This window comes from Gymnoscopelus braueri (genome assembly GCF_963280865.1).
Source record: "Gymnoscopelus braueri genome assembly, chromosome: 16".
NCBI classification, from domain to species: Eukaryota; Metazoa; Chordata; class Actinopteri; order Myctophiformes; family Myctophidae; genus Gymnoscopelus; species Gymnoscopelus braueri.
This window is the reverse complement of record NC_137616.1, coordinates 48,325,878-48,344,137: the sequence shown is the minus strand read 5'-3', so window position 1 is coordinate 48,344,137 and position 18,260 is coordinate 48,325,878. Positions and strand designations below refer to the sequence as shown.

The following is an 18,260-nucleotide window of genomic DNA, read 5'->3' as shown; positions in this document are numbered from 1 at the left end:
CACTTTACAATTGGGTAAATCTCAAAGTGCTACAATAAGCATTTGCATAAAAAAACATCACACCTCTATAAAAGATCTAAAACACAGCTTTGTTAAAAAGGTATATACTTTATCTCCCTCAACAGTGGCTGACTGGCTGTCAGCACACACACACACACACACACACACACACACACACACACACACACACACACACACACACACACACACACACACACACACACACACACACACACACACACACACACACACACACACAGGGCCATAATACACATCTCCAGTCTGCTCTTCTCATCTAGAGGATGAGATCACAGAGCAGTGAGAGAGAATATGAGCGTCATGCTGTCAGGACTCAGTAAGTGACCATGAGGTATAATGTACCGTGGCGTGAGAGACACTACAGCCTGAAGACTGCCGTCTCATGCAATACCTTAGACCCAAGCGTGTGTGTGTGTGTGTGTGTGTGTGTGTGTGTGGTGTGTGTGTGTGTGTGTGTGTGTGTGTGTGTGTGTGTGTGTGTGTGTGTGTGTGTGTGTGTGTGTGTGTGTGTGTGTGTGTGTGTGTGTGTGTGTGTGTGTGTGTGTGTGTGTGTGTGTGCGTGCGTGCGTGTGTGTGTGTGTGTGTGTAGGAGAAGGGTTAGAAGCTGTAGCTCTGTTGTTCCCTGGAGTCATCTGTCATGTTAGAGTCTAAAGATCTAAAGCCTGTATCCTGCCAGCTGTGAGTGGAGCTTACCCCCTCTGCTCTTCAACTGACACCCTATGGCATTGGTTCTCAAAGTGGGGTCCACAGACCCCCGCAAGATTGCAAGATTGTACATCTGCTATTTTTTAGAAGCTTTGAAAAAAAATCTGAAAAGTATGGAAAATCTTGAATAATTTAGAATTTTGTTTAACACAAATCTTCTCTTTTGGGGGGCTCCCTGGTACAAAACATTTTCAGATGGGGGTCCGCAGCCAAATACATGTCAATTTGGGGCGGGGTCCTTGTCACGAAGAAGTTTGAGAACCAGTGGTCTCTGTTTGTCTCTCTCTATCCTCTCTCTGGGAGAAGGGAAGAGAGTCTCTCTCTCTCTCTCTCTCTCTCTCTCTCTCTCTCTCTCTCTGTAAGCACACACACACCCATCCATCAGTAGAACCACAGGGGAACGTCAGTGAGGATCATGGACGCATGTTTGTAATTGTTAACGAGACCAAGGCTCTCTGGAAACACACACACACACACACACACACACACACACACACACACACACACACACACACACACACACACACACACACACACACACACACACACACACGCAACTAGAATTTCAAATGAAGTGTAGAGTGAATTCATATACTGTAGGAAGTGCCTAGACGTTTGTATTTGTATTTATTTTGCTGTAGAGGATTTGTGGAAGGAACCTTAAAAAAGCTATTAAGAAAAGGAAAAAAAAGGAAAGGCCCATTCAGGGCTGCCTGTTGATCGTTGCTATGACAACAGGAGGTTTGTTTACATTAGCAACAAGCCCAGCAACAGGAGTTGCAAGCACTGTATCTCTGGCTAGCATGATGTTAGCAGATGAACCATAGTATAGTCCTTTAATACTATAGCACAGATACACTGATATATCATCATTATGGATGCACAGTCGTTGTGTTATTCTCTGGACCTGGTGTCCGGTAGCGGTCACACTGTGAACCCAGAGCACAGGGCAGCGCTGCAGACCTCCATGGTCATCCTGAGGAAGAACTACAGGTTTAACAGGGTCTTGTTCTGGGGAAAGATCCTGGGGTTAAAGGCTGATTACTTCATCGCTCAGGGGAAGGGACAGGACGAGATGCACCACACTAAGAACCTCTATAGGTAATGAAATATACATTATTAAAACTAACATAAGAATCACTTGGTGTCACGATCCGTGACTAGTCCTGTTCTACTGCTGTGTCTTCTCATGTTCCTCGTTTCGTAGCTTGGTTTTGTGTGCTCTTATTTTGTAGTTTGTTCTGTGTCTTCCTGTCTGCCCCTGTATTTCTGTACCTGCCTTGTCTACCGGTCTTGTGATTGGCCAGTGTTTCCACCTGTGTCCTGTTAGTTCCCCAGCCTATCCCAGTGTTGATTGTCCAGTTGTGTTCACCTGTGTGTAGTTAGTCCTTGTGTATTTATACCCCCCTGTTCCCTGTGTGTGGTTGGTAGTTCATTGTCTGTTGTCATGTGTTGCGCATTTGAATTTAGTGCTTAATGCCTATAGTTTGTATTCCTACCTTTTGAGGCAATAAACCCTTTGAACCGACCTATTCAGCCTCTGCCTCATCCTGCACTTGGGGTCCCCTGCAAAATGAGTTAATAAAGGGTCGCAATCATTTTAACCCCTTTATCCATTTTTATACTTTGGCTATTAAAAAATAGCAGATCTACAAGCTCATAGTGCGGCACAGAGTGCTGCGCTATCATGAGCTTGTAGATCCCTATTTTTTAAAAATCGTGAAAATGTGTGCAAATCTTTGAATAAGTTAGTTTTCTAAGCGATTATATGTAACTCAAATCTTTGCTTCTGGAGGGCCCTGGAACAACGCATTTTGAGATGGGGGTCCGCGGTCGAATATTCATCATTTTGGGGGTCCTTGACATGATAAAGTTGGAGCACCACTGATATTATAGCAGCATACGTTTTTTTTCATCAAAAAACTGTTGAAAACATTTGTAGAATCGACCTCCAGGTCTGAATGGATTAAATACAGTACTATCAAAATAAAGGAAGTATTACGTGTGTGTGTGTGTGTGTGTGTGTGTGTGTGTGTGTGTGTGTGTGTGTGTGTGTGTGTGTGTGTGTGTGTGTGTGTGTGTGTGTGTGTGTGTGTGTGTGTGTGTGTGTGTGTGTGTGCGCGCGCGCAGCTTCAACTGCATGGACTGGCACCTGCTCCCCCCTGCCACGGACCAGTTGATTGAGGAGGTGAGCAGAGCGGCGAGGGGCAGCTTCACCGGAGACCCCTCACATTCCTATGAGACCATAGAGACCCACAGGACAGGAGGAGGAGGAGGAGGTGCTACAGAGGAGGAGGAGGAGGTCATGGTGAGTCCATGAGGAGGAGAAACATGGTGATGTTCAGAGTTCCGACACATTATCATCGTTATGTGTCAGTCAGCCAACAGAGGGCGCCAGGGTGGGGTCAGCCCTGTGTTCCCTCAGGTTAGGGTCGGGACCATAGACTGTATGAAATGAATGGACAGCGTTACTCCCCTAGACTATACAGACTCTAGACTCTACGTAAATGAGGCTGATTGTTCAGCTGTGTGCAATCCGCCATCTTTCAATATTGCGTTATATCCTGCAGAATGACACCAGACCATTATTGGTTGGGTAGCTTGTCAATCAAAAGAGGGGGCGGGGAATGAATGCTATTGGTTGTGTAGCTTGTCAATCAAATCATCCCGCCCCCCCCTAGAGCATAACCTACTTTATCGTCAACTTTAAAATAAATGGGACCATAGTTTAGCAAAACGCATATCATGATGATTGAAAGGAGACTTTAAACTAGCGACTGGAAGCATATAGTATTTATGACAATTTTTATTAAGGTAAGAAAATCTAGTCTAAAGTTTGTCGAAAACCCATCCGCTCGCGTTAAAATAAATTATTTCTGACACCTGCAGGGGTAAAACAGCGAAACTACAGGCCATTCATATGAACTGTCTCTTCCGTATTGGCGTCAATGTAAAAATCTCAGGCTGGCCCCTTGGTCGGGACTGAGGTTAGGGGTTCAATCGGGAATGTTTAGAAGACATCCACAAAACAGTTTTCTGAAAAAAATTGCAAGTGCCGCCGTATACAGTATGAGCTTGTAGATCTGCTATTTTTCAATAGCCAAAGTATAATATGATGGTTACAGCTCAAAACTAAAATGACACAGATGCGTTGGATTGAATGGGTTAGGGTTGAGGGAACATATGGCTATGGCTGAGTTGTGTGCACACAGTAGATTCTGTGCGTTGCTCATTCTTTTGAAGTAGTGTGTGATGTTGTGATGTTCTCTTATATCTTCCTCACCCACAGATCAAGGTGAAGGAGGAGAGCAGGCTAGCGGTGACGGTGCATCAGATCGATGCCGAGGCGTCCGTCGTGCCTCGAGGTGCTTTCATCCAGAACCCCCACGGCCTGGTGCAGACCAACCGCAGCTTCAACGGTAACGTGTGTGTCTGTGCGTTCAGGGCTGGACTATATATCCATACAAGTAAGACGCGCGAACGCGGGAAGCGAACGCCAACAAAAATAAATGATAATGAAAAGAAATCATCTAAAAAAAAGTAACCAATAAAAAAATAAAAGGAGCATCTTAGAAAAAAAAAAAAAAAAAAAAAAAAACTTTGAATGTTTTTGAACAATTCAACAAAGTGTTTGAAGTGGCTGTTTCACCCACTTCCGGGGGGCGGAGCCAAAATCCGAGCCCGAAGTATTTGTTCGTAGACCCCCACTTAGGGGGGGTAGAAAAAGTTTCGGAGCGATTCGGGCTCTTTTCATTTAACATGGGGTTTCAATGGGGAGTTTTTAGGAACCTTCTCCGGGGCGTGGCTTCCGGGGGAAGGGGCGGGCTTAAACGCAACCTTGACAGGTGTGTTCAGTTTTCAAAGGCCTTTCATTTGATGTATGGTACGTCAATATTGGACATTTACTTGGCTGCACACAGGGCTGAGGCAGTGCACGCACACAGAGACGCACACACACAAGCCGAGCACGGTTTCATAGTAAGCTCCACTTGCGCTGCGTTCGCAATCATATCGATACCGTGTGATATGAGACTAGACATCGTCTGGGATTTTGGATGCTATAATAAGGGCATATTAAGTGTTGTCTAGTCCTGGTTATAAACCCTCTAATCCGGGTGAAACAGACCCCTGTTGGCTCTGTATTTGGTCTAGCTGCTAGTTTCCCTCTACACCAAATATCTTTGCCAAAAATAGCCGATAACTTAAGTTGTAGATCGGTATTTTTTTTGGATGCTGGGATTCAGGTTAGACTACAGTCAAATCCAGCCAAATCCGGCCAGACCGTTCACACTGCATTTGCAAGTGACCAGATCGGATCTGTCACAGATCTGTGTGTTCAGACTGATTCAAACAACGTCAACCCAAAGCCGCCCTGCGTCGACACATATCCGCTTTGGTTCGCGCTGCAAGTGGCGTTTTGGACAGTTTGATATGCGACTTGGGTGTTTTAGAGCAGGTTACTGCGTTCAGACTGAGACAAATCAGATTTGAATCTGATTTGAAACCACCTCTGAATGTGGCTCAGGTCGGATTTGTAAAAATGGGATTCCATGTGACCTGTCTCTGTTCAGACTTAATAAAACAAATCGGATTCCAATCTGGATATGACACAGATCTGATTTAGGCTGGCTTTGGCTGCCAGTCTAAAAGGGGCCTAAAAGTCCTTTTTATACAAGCGCACAATGCGTCGGAAATAGCTACTTTAGATTTGGTTGTCGTTTGAACAAATGTAAAAGAAATGTGATATTATAGTAACACGATGTCATTACAATATTGATTGATCGTGATATTGTGATTTTGCCCATATCGACGCCCCGCCCTGCTGTAGTTCTTCTCCCTGACAGAACCAATCAGTGTGTGTGTTACACTGAGCAGAGTTAGACTGAGTGGAACACTGTGGTTTCTCAGCCGCTATTAACCCTTTAAGACCGGGGACGCGTCTGTGTGTCATTTTAAGATTTCTTTGGGCTATTCAAAATTAGCAGATCTACAAGCTCGTAGCGCGGCACCGAGTGCCGCGCTACGAGCTTGTATATCTGCTATTTTTTTTAAAGTCATGAACATTTGTGCAAATCTTTGAATACATATTTTTAACGCGAACGTTTTTAATCTTTGCTTCTGGGGGATTCTACAAATGTCTTCTAAATCCTAACAGTTTTTTTTTTTTAAACGTATGTTGCTGTAAGTGGTTCTCAAACGTTTTCATGTCAAGGACCACCCAAAATGATATGTATTTGGCCGCGGACCCCCATCTCAAAATATTTAGTTCCAGGGACCCCCCCAGGAGTTGTAACACGAGTTAAAAATGTTCGCTTAGAAAAATATATATCGAGAGATTTGCACAAATTTTCTCGATTTTTCAAAAAAATAGCAGATCTACAAGCTCATAGCGCGGCACTCTGTGCCGCGCTATGAGCTTGTAGATCTGCTATTTTTGAATAGCCAAAGAAATCTTAAAATGACACAGACGCGTTCCCGGTCTTAAAGGGTTAACTGACAGAAGGACAGAGAGTGGTTTTCATCAGCGGTCATGATGTGTATTTTGTCGGCACAAAAACGGCACTTTTTTTTCATCCTATGAAACCACAGTGAGGCTCCAGTGTGACGTCATGGAGTTTACTCTGCGCCGCGGCCAGTGTTGCCAGATTCTGTGAGAGAAACAAGCAACCAGGTCTAGGAAAAACCAGCCCAAAAGAAGCGACTATGGGCCACATGAGCACTTTAACATGTACATCAGCTATTTGAAAATAGCAGATCTACAAGCTCACAACGCGTCTGTCTGTCAGTGTTGCCAGATGTAGCGAGAGAAATCAGGTCTATGAAAACAAAGACCCAAAAGAAGACACTATAGGCCAAACGAGCACTATTGGCTATTCCTTTGAAATGTGGTCGAGTGACAGTCATTAAAGTAATACAATGCAGGTCCACAAATAACAATTTTTAGCAGCCTCTGCTGGTCATTACCGTCACTGCAGGCCGTTCGTTTATTCCTGCATTACCCAGAATTCCATTTGTTTTCACCGGAAGACGGAAGACGGAAGACGTTTCAAAAAGCGTTCTTTTAATTGTTTTATACTATCTGTGGATCGTTTCTCTTAGCCAGTGGAGCTTTAGTTACCGTGAGCTGTGTTTTCTTTTGCTGTTGTTTTTCCATCTTCAAATCCTACGATCTCTTAAAAACAGCGTGAGATTCCTTTTTGTTATTAGCGCGGTAGTTCCTGGCCAAACAGGAAACCGGTGCGGTAGTTCCTGGCCAAACAGGAAACCGGTGCGGTAGTTCCTGGCCAAACAGGAAACCGGTGCGGTAGTTCCTGGCCAAACAGGAAACCGGTGCGGTAGTTCCTGGCCAAACAGGAAACCGGTGCGGTAGTTCCTGGCCAAACAGGAAACCGGTGCATTTCCTTTTCCGTTTTCCGGCCGGATGACGTCATTTTCGCGGGAATGACTAACCTAGCCACCGTTTCAATAGAAAATATAATAGAAAAGGCTTTCGGGGGTGAAATTCATGGAGTGGGTGTTGTGAAACATTTGCAAAAGATATACAATTTAATTTTAGTTTTGTTGAAAAAGTTACCTAGTATTACTTTAAGTATCCAACAATAAAGTACAGATACTCAAACCATTTACTTAAGCACAGTACTCTAGTAAATGTACTCTGTTACTTCCTCACCACTGAGTGCGTTTCATCACCATGCAGGTCTGTCTCACTCGGAGGCGAGGAAGCTGCACAACTTCCTCCATTTCACCCCCCAGCCCACGGGTCTGAAGAGGAGATCCATCCTGCAGATGGCTGACTTCCATCCCTCCATGGACTTCCTGGAGCCACTGGCTGAGGACGTTCCTAAAGGTAAGAGAACCACCTTGTTCTGCTGGGTGTGACGTGTCATAATGGGCAAACAGTCTGACAAAAAAAAAATAGCTGATCTACAGTGGTGGAAAGTAACTAAGTACATTTACTTAAGTACTGTACTTAAGTACATTTTTGAGGTATTTGTACTTTACTTGAGTATTTCCAATTTCCAATACTTCTACTTCTACTCCACTACATCTCAGAGGCAAATATTGTTCTTTTACTCCACTACAATTATTTGAAAACTTTAGTTACTAGTTACTTTTCAGATAAAAATGTGGACATTATGAAACATACATTAAAGGGGAAATCCACCCATTTTCAATATTTAACTATGTCATTAATATAGCATAAAGGAGTTGTGTGGAAATAAGAAAAAATTAAAAAAAAAAATAACATTGCAAAAAAATTTAACATTGCAAAAAAATTAACATTGCAAATTACACCATGATGAGTCATCACAGTGTAATTTGCAATGTTAATTTTTTTGCAATGTTAAATTTTTTTGCAATGTTAATTTTTTTTTTAATTTTTTCTTATTTCCACACAACTCCTTTATGCTATATTAATGACATAGTTAAATATTGAAAATGGGTGGATTTCCCCTTTAACCACTTTAGCCTTATGTTATACCTAGGCTATTTGAAAATAGCAGATCTACAAGATGCGACGCGTTGTGAGCTTGTAGATCTGCTATTTTCAAATATTTTAGTACTTTTACTTTTTGTACTTTGAGTATATTTTGATGCCAATACTTTTGTACTTTTACTCAAATACATTCTGAATTCTGGTCTTTTACTTGTAACCGAATATTTTTATATTGCAGTATTGGTACTTTTACTTAAGTAAAACATTTGAGTACTTTTTCCACCACTGCTGATCTACAAGCTCACACAACGCGTCACAAGTCGACGCGTTGGGAGCTTGTGCTGTGCATCGGCTGTTGGTGTAGAGGGGGGGGAGGGGGGGCCAATAGACCCCTGAGGGACCCCGGTCAGTGACGTGTATCGTTACTGTCGGGCAGAAAGCTCTTATCTCCATATTTTCTTCGTACATTAACGCCCTACTTGAACATACCACAGCGTCACACAAAAGCATCAAAAGTAGCAGATCTACAAGATTCGAAACACTCTAAACGACGAGTTTTGAGCTTGTAGATCTGCTGCATTTGCTGTTTTTTTTATTTGAATCCTGAAAAGTAACAGTTTTTTTGGACATAATAGGTTTCCACCAGACAGAGGAGATACAGGGTTTAATTGGTTAAAGGACTGTGTCAATGCATGTCATTTACTATTCACAGTTTCAGCCATATATGGCACTGGTTCTCAAACTATTTCATGTCAAGGACCCCCAAATTGACACTTAATAGCCCGCGGACCCCCATTTGAAAGGATAAGCCAAGGACCCCCATAAGATAAGATTTTTACGGCTCTCTAGCAGTGATTCTCAACCATGTTAATTTCAAGGACCCCCAATTAGACATGCATTAGGCTACGGACCCCCATTTAATGGCATTTCTATCCCTGGTACCCCAATTTATATTGTAAAATCAATGTTAACTTAACTCTGAGAGTGTACAAATGGAACCGTTAGGGTCCATTTGGTTCTCCACTACTTTTGAGGGATTTGTTTTTACTTTAGTGGAGTATTTCACATTTTCAATACTTTAACTTCTACTCCATTACATCTCAGAGGCAAATATTGTTCTTTTACTTCACTACAATTATTTGAAGGTTTAGTTACAAGTGACTTTGTAGATTTGGATTATTATCACAAAACATACATTATACACTTCAGCCCTATATATATATATATTTCTATATACATATAGGGCTACAAGCTCACACTATAGGGCCAAAAGCTCACAATACGTTGCGATGTGACACATTGTGAGTACACTCTCAGAGTTACAGAACCATAAGGGTCCATTTGGTTTCTATCCATCATTTAGCTGGGGACCCCCTGGAACCCCCTCAAGTACCCCTGGGGGTCCCCGGACCCCACTTTGAGAACCAATGATATATGGGACATAAGCACAGACATGTGGTTATACAGTATCTCTACACCCTGCAGTGCCAAAGACCAAACAGTAGGGGGCTGGCAGCGACAGTGAGAGAGTGACATTAGGGGAATTGGCAATGGCTAAATTGGAGAGAAAATTACATAACAATGTAAACAAACAAAAACATTAAAAAAACTGTGATGTATTTACATACTACTGAAATGAACTGACAGAAGGACAATCCAATGGCTTCCCTCGGAAATCAAACCTTTGGAAAATGGTCTGTAGTAAATGTCAAATCAACGTTTTGCTTCAAACAACTTAACTAGGACAAACAAGCATGTCACCCCACTGATCCCCATGCAGTCTCATGCATTTGTGTGGGATGACTTAATCTTTTGGTCCGTTTGGCCACAACAATATTTCAGAAATAATTGCTTGTGAAAGTTTGGGTGGAACGGCAGCTGCTTTAACCCTTTAAGACCTGAGGCGATTCTTAAAAATGTTTTCTAAATCCTAACAGATTTTTGAAAGAAATCAGAAAAATATTTTTTCACGATTTTTCAAAAATAGCAGATCTACAAGCTCATAGCGCGGCACTCGGTGCCGCGCTATGAGCTTGTAGATCTGCTATTTTTGAATAGCCAAAGACATCTAAAGTGACACAGATGCGTTCCAGGTATTAATGGGTTAATTGGTTTCAGACATTATGTTTTGTCATCATAATGCACCCATCCTACACTGTCATCAGAGGAGTGTGTATATATCACAACATCAGCATGTCAACAGGCACGCTCGGTGGCTTTTCGAGTAAACGCTCCAACGTAAATGAGGCATCAGGGCAATGCGTGTGATAAAGACATTAACCGGCGTGCGCCAAGTCCCAGCCTAGCCAGCCATGCAACATTACACGTAAATAAGCTGTGTTACTGGCGCCCAATCAGCTGTGTGATTCAGGTTTCCACCAGAGTCATCGGATTCTTTGGAGAGGAAATAATGATCACATGGCCTGTCCTTTCCTGGATGGATGTTTCAACACGCTTTCTCTCTTTCTCTCTGTCTCTGTCTCTGTCTCTGTCCAGTGACATGGCCTGTTTTTGGATAATAGTCATACACACCTCATATAAACCAGCTGTGGGCTTTGCCAGCACCAAACACCAAACACCAAAGACTGCCATATGTAAATCATTTCAGGGTTTGACCATTACGTAATGCTTTTGCACAAAGTAGGTTTATACGATTGTTTTATTTTTCATTTGTGTTGGCCTTAAATATTGCTGCTGTTCCTCTATCTATGCAGAGCTAGCTTTGTTTTTGATGGTTGTTTACCTCATTGGAAAGCCTTTTCATGGCCATGTTGAGATCATATCCACAAGTTTCCTAGGCTGTGTGGGCATCACTTCCTGTCGATTTGATCCAATGATATCCAATGAAATCGACAGGAAGTGATGCCCACGCAGCCTAGGAAGCTTGTGGATAGTTTAAAATATGTTGAGATTGTGTCTCTAGAACTTGAACTGAATTGTCATCCTGAAACGTTTCTAAGTGAAAAGATCAATCTGCCATTACAGTGTGTCTATATCAGGGGTTAGGCAACCTTAGGCACGGTGCCACCATTGGCACAGGAGAGAGTAATCACTGGCACTACTGGCCTAAGTGAGAGAGTCGTTTTTTAAATGTAGTCAATTCATTTAAGTCCCTTCACATCTGCATGCAATTTATCTCCTGCCCATATACTCCTCCTATTCATGCAGCATATCCTATAGTTGTGTGTAGGCCTACACCTTGGAGCATGTAGTCTACCTAACATGCCAACTCACAATGACTGCACAATCACGCAGTTCTCTTCAGAACATGTACATAACATGTAGATGTTCCATGTGCAGATGGAACGTAAGCCTACATATCCTCAGAACATGTACATAACATGTAGATGTTCCATGTGTAGATGGAACATGCACATAACATGTAGATGTTCCATGTGTAGATGGAATGTAGGCCTACATATCCTCAACATGCCAGAAGAATTCTCCCTCAACTTGCTCTCAGACAGCTCTTTCCCTGCTGCGTTTCTGACGTGCAGAGGACAGTGTTGCCAGATTTTGTGAGAATAATAAGCAACCAGGTCTAGACAAACAAGCCCAAAAGAAGCGACTATAGGCCACATGAGCACTTTAAACCTATAAAGGGCTACCATATACATCGGCTACTTGAAAATAGCCGATCTACAAGCTCACAACGCGCCGCGATCATGCGACGCGTTGTGAGCTTGTGGATCTGCTATTTCCAAAAAATCTTGCAAAACATTTTCAGGGGGTTAGGGAAAAATATATATTCATTTGGGGGGTCCATGACATGAAAATATTTGAGAACCACTGGTTTAAATAATAATAAAAAAATGTGGAAACAAGCCCAAATAAGCAACTACACTTTGGAAACAAGTAATAAAAAACGCAACCCGCAACCACCAATATGAACAAGCAACTTTACAGAAAAAAGAAGCCCAAAGTTGCTTATAATAAGCGGACATGGCAACACTTACAATGGACTGCTGCTATAACTGTCAGACCAGCTCTAACCTCTGGAGCAGAGCCCTCCACTCCAGTCTCCACGTCTAGAATTCCAAGCCCACCTACTGCTCCGTTTGGCACTGAGCTCTTCATTCAACATGTTCACACAACGTGCCCAGCATCACATATTTCACTGGGGAAGAGAGAGGGGGGGGGAACAGAACCCAAAAAAGGAGAGAATGGACTCAATTAGAAACCCCCAAACTATAGCAAAGAAATTATGTGATATTATCTGGAGGAAAAGAATGATAGCTAATCAGTGGTGTAAAGTACATTTACTCAAGTACTGTACTTAAGTACACTTTTGAGGGATATGTTTTTACTTTAGTGGAGTATTTCACATTTTCAATACTTCTTTTACTCCACTACAATTATTTGACAGCTTTAGTTGCAAGTGACTTTGTAGATTTGGATTATTATCACAAGACATAAATTATACACTTCAGCCCTATATATATTTATATATATATATAGGGCTACAAGCTCACAATATAGGGCCAAAAGCTTACAATACGTTGCGATGTGACACATTGTGAGCTTGCAGATCTGCTATTTTCAAAAGATTTGTATACATTTTGAACTTGTGAAATGGAATATTCTGCATAATGAGTACTTTCTACTTTTGGTACTTTAAGTACATTTTGACACCAATCCTTTTGTACTTTTACTCAAGTAAATTTTGAATTCCGGAATTTTACTTGTAACAGAATATTTCTACATTGCATTGCAGTATTGATACTTTTACTTAAGTAAAACATTTGAGTACTTTTACCACCGCTGACTGTACCTATAATGACGATATTATACAGATAAATGCCATGTTTGGCTGTGTGTGCGGCTGGTTAGTTTTGCTGTACAGCTATCAGTACAGCACAGAGGTCCTGTATGAGAAAACGCATGTTTGTGAAAAAAGAATATTTGACCATATTTAGTGGCCTGTGCCTTGGAACACGCAACAGCTGTGTGATTTAAGAGGGCGTGTGCACTTTGTGAGTTCATGTGCACGTCTGCAGTTTCTCTGGTCCAGCAGACACTACACACAGCTGTCCCAATGGCACGTTTACTGTGAAGGCTAGAGGCTTTAGCTGGAAAGGACAGAGGACTTAACATCTTCAAGACATAAGGGTCCCCTGGGAGAACGTTGGTATACAGTGGATCTCCACCCAAAGACAGGTGCTTTCCGGGCCCCGGGACCCCCAAGCGGAGCAGCTTCTCCTCTTCCACACAACCATCATCCATCTAGGCTTAGCAGGGAGTTGGCAGAAACCGTTTCCACTTCCTGATTTATGACTTTAGTTTCTTTTCTGCTCCACATGGCTGCAGTGGTATCACTGGTATGACACAAAGCCACACTTCACAAACTACAACGTATTAGCGGCTTACGGTTTAGTCCATTCAATCCGGGAAAGCATCTGTGTCACTTTAGCTATTCAAAAATAGCAGATATACAAGCTCACCGATTGCCGCGTTATGAGCTTGTAGATCTGCTATTTTTTGAAAAATCGTGAAAATGTGTGCAAATCTTTAAATATATATATATATCTTTTTTAAAGCGAACATTTTTAACTCAAATCTTTGCTTCTGGTGGGTCCCTGGAACAACATATTTTGAGATGGGGGTAAATGATTATTTGGCCACCCAAATAATCATTTTGGGTGGTCCTTGACATGAAAAGGTTTGAGGACCACTGATATTATAGCAACATACTGTAGGTTTTTTCAAAAAACTGTTAGGATTTAGAAGACATTTGTAGAATCCCCCCAGAAGCAAATATTTGAGTTACAAATGTTTGCTTTCAAAAAGCATATATTTCAAAGATTTGCACAAATGTTAAAGATTTTTCCTAAAATAGCAGATCTACAAGCTCATAGTGCTATGAACTTGTATTTCTGCTATTTTTGAATAGCCAAATAAATCTAAAATGACACAGATGCGCTCCCGGTCTAAATGGATTAACAGCCAGCAGCTTCTCAAGAATGCTTGCAGAATTCACGATAATGTCCCCTCCCCCCCCCCCGATACGATCTCCGTTGGTCCTTTGTGGATAAAAGGCTCCACAGAACAGGAACAAAAAAGACAGCGAAGCTGTTGTGAAATAACGTTGAAATCAAGAACTGCCGCAGAGTAACTGCCCTTTTTTACGGTTAAAGGAATCAATCAAATGGCTAATGTTTTCATAAGCAGCAGATCCAGCTTTTGTTCTGGGTTCGTGCGGTCAAAGAATCCGTGCCTCACCCCAAAGAAGCACTGAGAAACAGACTCCAACTTCATAAATAAAAAAAAACACAATGGGTCTTATTTAAAGGGGAATATCTCAGGGATTGTTCTGGCATAGGGCTAATCCAATTCCTACTGAGGACTGGCTTTCAAAGGTTATTGCAGAAAGAAAAAGCTCAATTTCCATCCAACTTAACCCTTTAAGATCGGGAACGCATCTGTGTCATTTTAGGATTTCCTTGGCTATATAAAAAATAGCAGATCTACAAGCTTGTAGATCTCTTTTTTTTTTAGAAAAATCGTGAAAATGTGTGCAAATCTTTAGTTTGAATATATATGTACTTTTTTAAACCGAAAGTTTTTAACTCAAATCTTTGCTTCTGGGGATTTTACAAATGTCTTCTACAGTTTTTTTTCCCTAAAGTTTATTATTTTTAATATTTTTTTTTTTTACTTATGTTGCTATATTATCAATGGTTTTCAAACTTTTTTTCATGTCAAGGACCCCCAAAATTATGTATTTGTCCGCGGACCCCCTCCCATCTCAAAATATTTTGTTCCAGGGAACCCCGGAAGCAAAGATTTGAGTTAAAAATGTATATAAAAGATTTGGAAAAAAAATCACGTTTTTTTTCTAAAAATAGCAGATCTACAAGCTCTTGTAGATCTGCTATTTTTAAATAGCCAACTAAATCTAAAATGACACAGATCCGTTCCCGGTCTTAAAGGGTTAATGGTGCAGACTACAGACAGTCTGAGATACAGTATATGAGCGTCAGGCCTCTCTGCTCTGGTCCTGGTCACATGGATTATTATAGCTAAATCAAATCTCACCACTGAAAAAGTGTCGTTATGACCAAGGCAAGGGTTTTGGAATGGAAGACGCTTCTGGATATATTACTAATTTGACCACTTCAAAATGCCAGTGGTGTGAAAAGTATTCACATCCTTTACTTATGTAAAAGTATCAATACTGCAATGTAGAAGTACTCTTGTTAAGTAAAAGTCAAGAATTAAAAATGTACTTGAGTAAAAGTACAAAAGTATTGGTATTAAAATGTACTTAAAGTACAAAAATAGAAAGTACCATTGTGCAGAATGTCCCATTTCACAAGTTTTCAAATGTATACAAATCTTTAGAAAATAGCAGATCTACAAGCTCACAATGCGTCGCGATGCGACGCATTGTGAACTTGTAGATCGGTTATTTTCTAATGGCCGAAGTAACTAGTAACTAAAGTTTTCAAATAATTGTAGTGGAGTAAAAGTACAACATTTGCCTCTGAGATGTAGTGGAGTAGAAGTAAAAGTACTGAAAATTGGAAAGTAAAAATTGCACTTAACTAAGTACAGTACTTGAGTAAATGTACTTAGTTACTTTACACCACTGCCATTTAGTAGCTATTTTCGCTGCGCAACATGCTTCCATATAGAAGACGTGCTGCTGGCTTCTACGGAATCCATGTGGTCAGTAGAGTGCTGGTCTCTGCCTCTGGCTGTAGGCCAGCAGCAGCCAGCTGTGTGCAGCGCTAAGGCCAGCCTGCTGCACACACACACACACACACACACACACACACACACACACACTGAAACATGAATGACTCATCTATTGGACAACTATTAACATTTAGTGCTGCAGCCACAATCTTTCTACAATATGCAGCCGTTACCATTTTACTGCAGGGTCTGTGGGGTCAACGCGTATATTGCTTTGTAGAGCAAGATTTCCAACTGTGAACTCTGCCGACCACTTATTAAAGGTCGGCATGATATTTCACTCTAAAAAATGTTTGGGTCATTTTATCGTCTACTCAGGCTTTTGTCGAGCCCTCCAGACAGTTTTTAAGTTGCTTGATTCAGTATTTAGATGTTTGATATTCATTTTGATCAGAAACGCCCCCTTCCTATACAAACCCATTATAACTTCAAACTCCATTTTTAACATGTTAGATTCCTCAAAAACACCCGTCCTTGGTTCTGGTGACTCATATTGTCCTTCTAACACGTGAGGGGGCCGTGTTTTTTTCGATTACCTTTTTCATTTATTTTATTTGTTTTGAAATTGAAATGGCAAAGGAATGATTTCAGTATTGATACAACATCGTCTTTTATCTTCTGTGTTTGGATTCAGGGTCGTGGAGCCTCCAGTTTGAGCAGGGCAGCAAAATCATAATAAAAAGGTACGCGTTTTATTTATCTATTTTTACCATTTGCCCCGCTAAACTGTAGGCAGGATTGATCACAACTATTCAAATAATGAACACACAGACAAACAAACAAAACAGTGGCTATTGTTCTTGAACCCTGCTCTTTTACATTGATAGTACATGATAGTACATGAAGGAAATATTCCACATTGACTGAAGTGAAATACCAAACTATAATGTCTTCATCACGTACTTCATGTTCCACCTTGCTCTTGCAGCCTGCGGTGGCTGGGCCTGACCTTCTACCACGTGCCCATGACCCCACAGCATGGATACCTCTACATGGGAGATGGAGCCAGAAACCTGGATCTTCCCTTCATGCTATAGAGCAGTCATTCTCTTTTTTGATTTATTTCAAAAGACCTCCAGTTTGATAAAATTAGGTCCCATTTGATACAATGTTTATTTTATCTATGGGACCCGCCATCTACACTGTACAATTCCTACATGTTCATTTAAAGGGATAGTTCACCCTAAAAATTATGTTTTTTTTTGTTTTTGTCTCATTCCTAAGACAATCATTTGATGACCAGCGGACCGGTAGGCAGCGGTTCCGGTAGGAGATACAAAGGAGACTCTTTGTGTCTCCTACCGGAACCGCTGCCGGTCATCAAATTATTGTTTTAGGAATGAGACAAAAACTAAAAAATATCCATGAATTCAAGTCTCCATGGGGTGACTAATCCATAGAAAAAAAGTCATTTTAGGGGTGAACTATCCCTTTAATAAAGCTTCCGTTTAGTTATTCTGCATGGCTTTACACTGTTTTTGCCCCCATGTTTTTTGTATTTTTTAGACTTTTAGATAATTATGTTTTGATGCAAATGTCTTTTATTCATCCTGTAGCACTTTGAGATTTGTTTCAAACGTAAAGTGCAATATAAATACAATTTATCATTATTATTAACTCCCAAGGGTCCATTTGGTTACATTTGTACACTATGAGTAATAGAGCCATAAGAGTCCCATTTGGCTACTATTCCTAACTATCAATCAGCTGGGGACCCCCCTCAAAGACTCCGTGTGTGGGGGGGGGGGGGGATAGAACCCGAGCCCCACGTTGAAGAAGCCATTCCATCATTGCAAAGCGGTTTTCCACACTAAGCCCTTCAGCCCAGCCAAGATGCAGTTTATTCCAAGAGGTTTCATTCAGTTTGTATGTCATTCATAACCCAAATAAAAAAGAGGGACCGGTCTAAGAAGCAGAGCCATACAAACGTGTGGTTTGCAGCGCCGAGCGTATCTTCCCATCATGCACTGGGTCCAGTAAACACATTTGGAGAGAGGGAGAGTAAACGGATACGTTTTATTTGCACATCTGGGTTTTAGCCTGGAGTACACACTACAGCCAACATAGACATACATACCACCTACTACGACTAGCGTAACACTGACCCAGTTGAAGCTCACATTATTATCCTCTCATCTCCATCCTTCTGACTTTTTGTGTTTTTTTCGTAAATTAAACAGCCTACTTCAGGGGTATTCAACGTTTTCAGGCCAAGGACCCCCTAGCTGAGAGAGAGATGAAGCAGGGACCCCCTACTCTATATTATATAAAATTGTGTTTCAGATTAAACTCTTTTTTTTTTTTTACTTGGTCTGCTCTGTTTTCCCTCTATCCACCTATATCTCTTTGCCAAAAAATAGCCGAGCTACAAGCTCACAAC

General features: G+C 41.4%; 1 protein-coding gene across 1 annotated transcript; it reads left to right on the top strand.

Moving 5' to 3' along the window:
- Positions 1-1,618: 1,618 nt before the first annotated feature.
- Positions 1,619-16,917, top strand: rsph9 (radial spoke head component 9; the record flags this gene model as incomplete). Its single annotated transcript, XM_080452896.1, has 6 exons — positions 1,619-1,845; positions 2,875-3,052; positions 4,034-4,163; positions 7,442-7,591; positions 16,515-16,563; positions 16,809-16,917. The coding sequence occupies 6 exons, from the start codon at positions 1,619-1,621 to the stop codon at positions 16,915-16,917; spliced, it is 843 nt and encodes a 280-aa protein (XP_080309022.1).
- Between the last annotated feature and the right edge of the window lie 1,343 nt (positions 16,918-18,260).